This window comes from Coregonus clupeaformis, chromosome 30 (assembly GCF_020615455.1).
Source record: "Coregonus clupeaformis isolate EN_2021a chromosome 30, ASM2061545v1, whole genome shotgun sequence".
NCBI lineage: Eukaryota > Metazoa > Chordata > Actinopteri > Salmoniformes > Salmonidae > Coregonus > Coregonus clupeaformis.
In genome coordinates this window covers 11,552,398-11,562,166 of record NC_059221.1, presented here as the reverse complement: position 1 = coordinate 11,562,166, position 9,769 = coordinate 11,552,398, and the positions used below count along the sequence as shown (strand labels likewise).

The 9,769-nt window shown below is 43.5% G+C and overlaps 1 protein-coding gene across 1 annotated transcript; it reads left to right on the top strand.

Annotated features, from left to right (window-relative positions):
• The first annotated feature begins 243 nt into the window (after positions 1 to 243).
• Positions 244 to 9,769, top strand: LOC121545907 (peroxisome proliferator-activated receptor delta-like). Its single transcript, XM_041856821.2, has 8 exons — positions 244 to 590; positions 2,194 to 2,655; positions 2,751 to 2,902; positions 3,552 to 3,690; positions 5,604 to 5,806; positions 8,293 to 8,499; positions 8,752 to 8,995; positions 9,338 to 9,769. Exons 2-8 carry the CDS (start codon positions 2,274 to 2,276, stop codon positions 9,583 to 9,585), a joined length of 1,575 nt encoding a protein of 524 aa, XP_041712755.1. The 5' UTR covers positions 244 to 590; positions 2,194 to 2,273; the 3' UTR covers positions 9,586 to 9,769.

Here is a 9,769-nt window from a genome sequence, read left to right as displayed (position 1 = left end):
CACTGCCACAAAGTCATAAACCCCGCCCATTTCTACAATTTATATTCTTACAATTTGATTTTAAACCTAACCAGAACCTTAACAACACTGATAACCTTATGCCTAACCCTAACCTTAAATGAAGACCAAAAATCTTATTTCTGTTTTCATGAATTTTTACGATATAGCCAAATGTGCCTTTGTGGCTGTGGTAACTAATGGAAACTGGCACTGAGGGCAACAGCGCAGCGCAGAGCAGAGAAGGTTGACTGAGGTATATGGTTCACACTGGGCTAACAGTAGTTAGCAAGACCTCACTGAAAAGTTTGATACAAAATGTACTTTAGCTAGCCAGCCAGCTACCAGAAGAGGGAGACTGTACTGCAAGCATACAATACAGACTATTCGACAGATGAATTGGGAAATCTTAAACAAGTTCAGATAGCTAGCTAATGTAAGCTACCTAACGTTAGCTAGCTGCTAGCAAACAACACGGCACAGCCAGCGAATCGAATCAAGACAAGGGCTTATGGACACGACGTGGTAACTTCACCGGTACACCTCCCTCACCCACACATTCTTTGGAAAAGTAAGCAACACCATTGAGAAAGGTAAGAATGGATTTACCGTTAGCTGCCATGTTAGGCTAGCTAGTTAGCTAGCTATGCTCACCAAGACAAAAACAACAACAGTTCAACTTATTCTCTAGTTTGTCTTGCCTCTGGTCTGTACTCAAAATTATCAGACATTGTTTATTTAGGATGATTGCTTTCACGTAACTATAGTTAAGTCTATAGATTTCTTTCAATGAATGTTTACATATTCAATGTGCTTTTTGAATGCATGTTTTGGGATATGGAATTTTATGTAATTTGGATTCAATCAAATCTACCAGTCATGAATTTAACAAAAGTCTCATGACTAGCCTATATTGCTGACCTACTGGTGGTCAGACCTGCTGACCATGCCATAGTTACTGTATGTTGTGCTATGGCCCACCCTGTCTGTGCCAAGCCCTTTAGAATGACTCACTCAAAGCACAGCAGCAGATATTCTGAGAACCAGCATGACAGGTTATTAGCTAGATGACAAGTCTGAACCAGTAATTTCCTACAGTTTTTTTTCTGTACTAGACTTGTTCTATTGAGTAAAAGCCTAGAATTGGCATTAAAGGAAACATTTGTTTTCTGTTCACAGAGTTGAAGAAAAGGGAATGTTTTGACAAGTGTGGCACTCAGGTTGGGTTTGCCGAAACGTCAGACTGTTACCATGTTTACCCCATGGCTATTCAGTCTGAAAGAAGTTTGCCTGAAAAAGTCTCTACAAGCCAGAATGTTGAATAAAATGATATTTACACTTACTTTACTGGTTGTACATGCTGTTGGTCCTAATGGCGGTAGGAAGTGGATATAGGGTATCCACAGGAAAGTGTTGTTTACTCTGCTTTTTGCGGCTCCAGTAGGTTCTGTTGCTGGTATTTTAAATCTCCTGACACATACATGTGATGCACAATATGTGAACAATAGCCGAATGTTACCAAAAGTAGTGGACCTAAGCACATTTCCTCGCAATCAGCTGTGAAATTTGGCACCTGATTGCATTGGACAACATTTGGTCTGTGGTTCGGTTTGGCCCGGCCATATCGTGCAAGTGTTTGTCATGTGCGAATTGCTTCAGAATTGAAAATAAAAACCGAAAATACAAAAGATATACAGACCATAGGGACAATATCGGGTAAAGTAAGTTAAAATTAAGTTTGTTCAACATTCTGACTTGTAATGGGACTGTTCGGGAATGCTGAGCCTACATGTTAGAGACGAGAGTGTAAGTATTTCACTCTCGGATTCTAAAAGAGGCTAAGGTTGGTTATGAGACGAGTGTTTGATTGCTGCACTAGCAGAGACAGTTGAGCTCACTCTCTCTCTCACTCTCTCACCCTCACCCTCTCTCTAGTCCTACAACAAAGAACCCCAATAACTAGGTCATGTTCATTAGGCACCAAAACAGAAGAAAACAGTCTGAAAAAGGGAGGGACTACCAGGACTTGTCCAATAAGAATAGCATTTTTTTTTGTTTCAAATGTTTTGCATTACAGTTTGCCCTAATAACTCTACCTGGGTTTCCTTTTGATATGACCTAGTGATCCATTCAGTCATATATAGAGACATAGATAGGTCTTTAAATATTGTTGCATAATTACCCTGTTCCTCACAGCAACAGGAGAGACCATGTCAGCGACATCATGACAGACAGGGAAGAGGCGCTTTAGCACCCTGACCACAAGGCAAGGAGCCATGGATGGGTTACTGCAGCTACCTTCCCCTGAGCACCTTGAACAGGTGAATGGGGAGACTAGGACAGGCCCCCTGCCCCTATGTAGCCCAAACTCTCCACAGCCCCTGGACACAGTAGCTGATGATATATGGACTGGAAGGGAGGTGGAGGCAGTGGCCTCTGACTTTGGAGGGTTGACAGACCTGCAGGAGCTGGGGGTTGAGGAGGGTGAGGGCAGTGGGGCGGAGAGGCCGAGGTCCCCCATCTCGAGGGTATCATGGAATGGGACTGGCAGCCAACAGAATGGAGAGAATGGAGAAGGAGGGGAAGAGGAGAGACTAGAGAAGGACAAGACCAGCTACAGCAGACAAGACAGTCCTGCTGCTGCTAACAACTACACAGGTAAAAGAGAGTAAATGAAATACATTGTTTATATTTGAAATAATACACTAAGTGGAATGGGTGAATCAGATGGGTGTTGTCTCTCTGTGTGTCAGACCTGTCTCACACGTCGTCTCCCTCGCTGTCGGAGCAGCTGCGTCTGGGACGGGATGAGGCCACGGGCCCTGGTATCAACGTGGAGTGTAGGATCTGTGCTGACAAAGCTTCAGGGTTCCACTACGGTGTGCATGCCTGCGAGGGCTGCAAGGTGAGACAGATTCTGCAAGTCTACCAATGGGTCTTAATCATCAGAAAACCTAATGCCTAATGTTCTTAGGGCTTAAATCCTGGAGGTTTTGTCATGGCTGCTAACAGCCTCAACCTGAGCTTAGCTTGAGTTTAGTTTGTGTCCTGTTTGGCAGCATTCCCGCCATTGAAGTTCGGTAGCCCTTTCCTGCAGTCAAATGACCTAGTGGCCTCATGGGTGGAATGTTATTCATATTTCTCATAGTTAAAACATTATTTTAAATAACCTGTCGAAAATCTGGTCTTTCTATGTCAAACAGATTTGTTATATTTCAGTCTTCTGTGATGTACATAAAGTGTAATGTCGGGATGCAAACTTAATATTGAATACATTTAAACTATATCTGACATGGTACAGGTGTCTTCTTTTTTTAAAGCCGATAACCATGTGTGTGAGGTGTATACTTTTGTTTCAAATTAGATTTGTTTAACACTACCTCTCTGTGTGGCCCTGATTTAGCCCACTGCAGTAAAATGTTATTAACCTGCAACTCAAGTTCAATGGCCACAATGTGTGACTTGTGTTAAATCTGACTTCCTTGTAATGCCTCCATTTGAAAATAAACTAAACTCTCTCGCTCTCTCTCTCCTGTGTGTATCATGTGGTCTAGGGCTTCTTCCGGCGGACCATTCGGATGAAGCTGGAGTATGAGCGCTGTGAGAGGGCCTGTAAGATCCTGAAGAAGAACCGTAATAAGTGCCAATACTGCCGCTTCCAGAAGTGCCTGGCCCTGGGCATGTCCCATGATGGTGAGAGGAGACCGTTAATGGGTCTTTTAGGGTCTGGAAATACTTGATTATTTTACAGGTTAAGGGCCAGTTTCCCAGACGCAGATAAAGCCCTGGACTGAAAATCATGTTCAATGGAGGATCTTAATCTGTGTCCTGAAAACTGTCCATAAGAACTACTGAAAATGTGTCTCAATATTCACAATATTCATTTATGAAACTCTTGAACCTCATTTTGGTGGTGCTATACAGTGCATTCGGAAAGTACAGCCTTATTCTAAAATTGATAAAAAATATATATATCCTCATTAATCTACACACAATACCCCATAATGACAAAACAAAGAAAGGTTTTTAGAAAATTTTGGAAATGTATTAAAAAGACCCCCTGAAATATGACATTTACATAAGTATTCAGACCCTTTACTCAGTACTTTGTTGAAGCACCTTTTGCAGCTTCAAGTCTTCTTGGGTTTGATGCTACAAGCTTGGCACACCTGTATTTGGGGAGTTTCTCCCATTCTTCTCTGCAGATCTGCAAGTTTTGTCAGGTTGGATGGGGAGCGTCAATGCACAGCTATTTTCAGGTCTCTCCAGAAATGTTAGATCAGGTTCAAGTCTGGGCTCTGGCTGGACCACTCAAGGACATTCAGAGACTTGTCCCGAAGCCACTCCTGCATTGTCTGGGCTGTGTGCTTAGGGTCGTTGTCCTGTTGGAAGGTGAACCTTTGCCCCAGTCTGAGGACCTGAGTGCTCTGGAGCAGGTTTTCATCAAGGATTTCTCTGTACTTTGTTCTGTTAATCTTTCCCTTGATCCTGACTAGTCTCCCAGTCCCTGCAATTGAAAAACATCCCCACAGCATGATGCTGCCACCACCATGCTTCACCGTAGGGATGGTGCCAGGTTTCCTCCAGATATGACGCTTGGCATTCAGGCCAAATAGTTCAATCTTGGTTTCATCAGACCTGAGAATCTTGTTTCTCATGGTCTGAGAGTCCTTTAGGTGCCTTTTGGCAAACTCCAAGCGGGCTGTCATGTGCCTTTTACTGAGGAGTGGCTTCCGTCTGGCCACTCTACCATAAAGGCCTGATTGGTGGAGTGCTGCATAGATGGTTGTCCTTCTAGAAGGATATCCCATCTCCACAGAGGAACTGAAGCTCTGTCAGAGTGACCATTGGGTTCTTGGTCACCTCCCTGACCAGGGCCTTTCTCCCCCGATTGCTCAATTTGGCCAGGCAGCCAGCTCTAGGAAGAGTCTTGGTGGTTCCAAACTTCTTCCATTTAAGAATGATCGAGACCGCTGTGTTCTTTGGGACCTCCAATGCTGCAGAAATGTTTTGGTACCCTTCCTCAGACCTGTGCCTCGACACAATCCTGTCTCGGAGCTCTACGGACAATTACTTAGACCTCATGGCTTGGTTTTTGCTCTGACATGCACTGCCAACTGTGGGACCTTATATAGACAGGTGTGTGCCTTTTCCAAATCATGTCCAATCAATTGAATTTACCACGTGGACTCCAATCAAGTTGTAGAAACATCTCAAGGATGACCAATGGAAACAGGATGCACCTGAGCTCAATTTCGAGTCTCATAGCAAAGGGTCTGAATACTTATGTAAATAAGGTATTTCTGTTTTTTATTTTTAATACATTTGCTCACATTTCTAAAAACCTGTTATCGCTTTGTCATTATGGGGTATTGTATGTAGATTGATGAGGAAAACAATTAATTTAATTTTAGAATGAGGCTGTAATGTAACAAATTGTGGAAAAAGTCAAGAGGTCTGAATACTTTCCGAATGCACTGTACATCCTTCGATGCTAATGCTACTCTGTCTACCCAGCGATCCAATATGGCTGTATGCATGATGCTAACATGTCTGTGTCTGTTTCACCTTCAATGCTAACGCTACTCTGCCTGTTTGCCTGGCAGCGATCCGGTATGGGCGTATGCCGGGGGCTGAGAAGAAGAAGCTAGTGGCTGGCCTGCTAGCGGAGCAACTGGACCCCCACCACCCTGGTGGCTCAGACCTCAAGACCCTGGCTAAACAGGTGTACCAAGCCTACCTGAAGAACCTCATTATGACCAAGAAGAAAGCCCGCAGCATCCTCACTGGCAAGACCAGCTGCACAACGGTATGCTCACTGTTATGTAAATATACACTGAGTGTACAAAGCATTAGGAACACCTGCTCTTTCCATGACAGACTGACCAGGTGAAAGCTATGATCCTTTATTAATGTCACTTGTTAAATCCACTTCAATCAGTGTAGATGAGGGGGAGGAGACAGGTTAAAGAAGGATTTTGAAGCCGTGAGACAATTGAGACATGGATTGTGTATATGTGCCATTCAGAGGGTGAATGGGCAAGACAAAATATTGAAGTGCCTTTGAATGAGGTATGGTGGTAGGTGCCAGGCGCACCGGTTTGAGTGTGTCAAGAACTGCAACGCTGCTGGGTTTTTCATACTGAACAGTTTCCCGTGTGTATCAAGAATGGTCCACCACCCAAAGGACATCAGGCCAACTTGACACAACTGTGGGAAGCATTGGCGTCAACATGGGTCGGTATCCCTGTGGAATGCTTTCGACACCTTGTAGAGTCCAGGCCCCAGCATTTTGATGCGGTTTTGAGGGCAAAAGGGGGTGCAACTCAATATGAGGTGTTCCTAATATTTTGTACACTCAGTGTTAATAATGAAATGGAAGCACTCAAATAAAAAGCAAGAGAATACCCTGAATTAGACACGGACATTGAGAAACTGCCACGTCAACAGTTCACTTTACACACTTTACACAGAATAGTCAGGTCCAAAATGATTGAAACCCTTGATAAAGATGAGCAAAAAAGACTGTATACAATAAATAATACAAATACTGAGCTATATTGTATGCTCCAAAACATATGAAAATTATATTGTTTTATACTAATACAATTGCTCAGTATTTTGTTTAACAAGTAATAAAAAAGCTGGTGGTCGGAATTATTGCCACCCCTGTTTTCAATACTCCAGCACCCTCCCCTGGCGAGGATAAGGACACTGAGACTTTTTCTAAAATGTTTAATGAGATTGGAGAACACATTGGGAGTGATCTTAGACCATTCCTCCATACATAGAATCTTTCCAGATCCTTGATATCCTTTGTCTGCGCTTATAGACTGCCCTCTTCAATTCAAACCACATGTTTTCAATGGGGTTCAAGTCCAAAGACTGAGATGGCCATTGCAAAATTATGATTTTGTGGTTAAGTAACCATTTCTTTGTGGATTTTGATGTGTGCTTGGGGTTACTGTCTTGCTGTAAGATCCACTTGCGGCCAAGTGTCAGCCTCCAGGCAGAAATGTCCTGGTACTGGGTAAAGTTCATGATGCCGTTGACCTTAACAGGATCCCCAGGACCAGTGGAAGCAAAATAGCCCCATAACATCAAAGATCCACCACCATCTTTTACCGTAGGTGTGAGGTACTTTTCTGTGTGTGCTTCTGTTTTTCAACCCAACACTAGTGTGGTGGCCAAAGAGCTCTATTTTCATGTCATCTGACCATAGCACCGGTTCCAATCTAAGTGCCAATGCCATTTATCAAACTCCAGGCGGTGCTGTGGTCAGGTGATATGAAATTGGCCAAAAACCTGGTTGCCTCTGCCAGGAGGCTGACGATTGGCCGCAAGTGAATATTCCAGCAAGACAATAACCCCAAGCACACATCAAAATCCACAAAGAAATGGTTAACAGACCACAAAATCAACATTTTGCAATGACTATCTCAGTCCTTGGACTTGAACCCCATTGAAAAACTGCAGTTTGAATTGAAGAGGGCAGTCTATAGGAGCAGACAAAGGATATCAAGGATCTGGAAAGATTCTGTATGGAGGAATGGTCTAAGATCACTCCCAACATGTTCTCCAATCTCATAAAACATGTTAGAAAAAGGCTCAGTGTCATTATCCTCGCAAGGGTAGGGTGATGGAGTACTGAAGACGGGTGCCAATAATTTTAATCCTTATCTTTTTTGGTATTTGTATTACTTGTTAAACTAAATGTATTTTTCTGAGAAATTGTTTTAGTATAAAATAATATAATTTCCCACATTTTTGGAGCATACAATATAGCTCAGTATTTGTATTATTTATTTTATACAGTCTTTTTTGCTCATCTTCATCAAGGGTGTCAATAATTTTGGACCTGACTATGTCTATGGGTATTGGGTTCACTTCCGGTTAGAAGTTAGAACCCTTAGAATACACTCTGAGCTTCATTAGGAGGAAGACTTTTCTGGTTGCACCTAGGTAGGATACGCCTTCCAAGCTGAACCAATGATGTGTATGTTTATGGTCATAACTCACAATAACCCCTCTGAGCTTGGATGAGGGGGAAGGCTTTTCTGGTTGCACCAATGTAGATGCATATTACTATTAACCTCCTCATGGAAAGGTTTAGTGGCTGATTATTTGTAGAGTTCGGAAGTTTTTCATCTGCCTCTTATCAATCTGTTTTTCATAATGAGTTTTAACTTGTCATAGACAAAAAAGCATTATATAAGGATTTTGTTTAGCTGAATAGTTTTAAAAGAAAACTAAGACTAGACTGTTAAAAGATTAATGCGCTCTCTCGCTCGGCAGCCATTTGTGATCCATGATGTGGACACCCTGTGGCAAGCAGAGAGTGGTCTAGTGTGGAACCAGTTAGTCCCCGGCGCGCCCCTCACAAAGGAGATAGGGGTACACGTGTTTTATCGCTGTCAGTGCACCACGGTGGAGACGGTACGAGAGCTCACTGAGTTCGCCAAGAACATCCCAGGGTTTGTGGATCTCTTCCTCAACGACCAGGTATGGCATGGACCACGGTCTTCTTCTCAACAGAGCTTAACAACCCTTGGCTTTTCACTTATTCATTATCAACTTAATTTATTGTCAAACTCAGTGAAATGTACTGACAGTAATGTAGAAATATCTGCCATAGTTATACAACGAAAACATAATGAATTTTCTTGTGTCAAGTGTTCAAACTGCTGTTAATGGCACTTTACTTTTATTGTTGAATTCTAATTTCTCCCCTATTTACCTGCCTGCTTCCATCAGGTGACCCTACTAAAGTATGGCGTCCACGAGGCCATCTTCGCCATGCTGCCCTCCCTCATGAACAAAGATGGCCTCCTGGTGGCCAACGGGAAGGGCTTTGTGACCCGGGAGTTCCTGAGGAGCCTCCGTAAACCCTTCAGTGAGATCATGGAGCCCAAGTTTGAGTTTGCTGTAAAGTTCAATGCTCTGGAGCTGGATGACAGTGACCTGGCTCTGTTTGTGGCCATTATCATCCTGTGTGGAGGTATGGTATACTTTTGTACTAGTAGTATCATAGTAATTCTGACACTATACTGTTCTTCCCTAATAACCCTGGCCCTAACGTTGTTCATAGCCGCTATTATCCTGTGTGGAGTTGAGGGGAGCTCTTTCTCAATTCATCTTTCCCTCAATTCCTGGTATCCTCTCTCCTCACCTCTTTCTCAAAACACATTGGAGAATAAGATATGGTCCAATATGGTTGCGAAGGAGGTGAGGAGATAGGATGCGAGGAATCACGGAAAGCTTTTAGTGAGGTTGTGTTGTGAGTTGGCAGCTCTGTCACGTCTGTGGTCTACCCATCGAACTATTCACTATCTATCTGCAGATCGCCCGGGGCTAATGAACGTGAAGCAGGTAGAACAGAGTCAGGACGGTATTCTCCAGGCCTTGGACCAGCACCTGCAGGCCAACCACCAGGACTCCCTCTACCTCTTCCCCAAGCTGCTGAACAAGATGGCTGACCTCAGACAGCTGGTCACAGAGAACGCCTTGCTGGTGCAGAAGATCAAGAAGACAGAGTCGGAGACCTCTCTGCACCCGCTACTACAGGAGATCTATAAGGACATGTACTGACTGGACTAAACCGGAGTGAACCTGTACTGACTGGGCTAAACCAGACTGAACTGGACTGGAACTTGCTGCACCCGCTAGTGCAGGAGTTCTACAAGGACATGTACTAGTCTCCTCAAAAGTAGTGCACTACATACAGTGCCTTGCAAAAGTATTCATCCCTCTTGGCGTTTTTCCTATTTTGTTG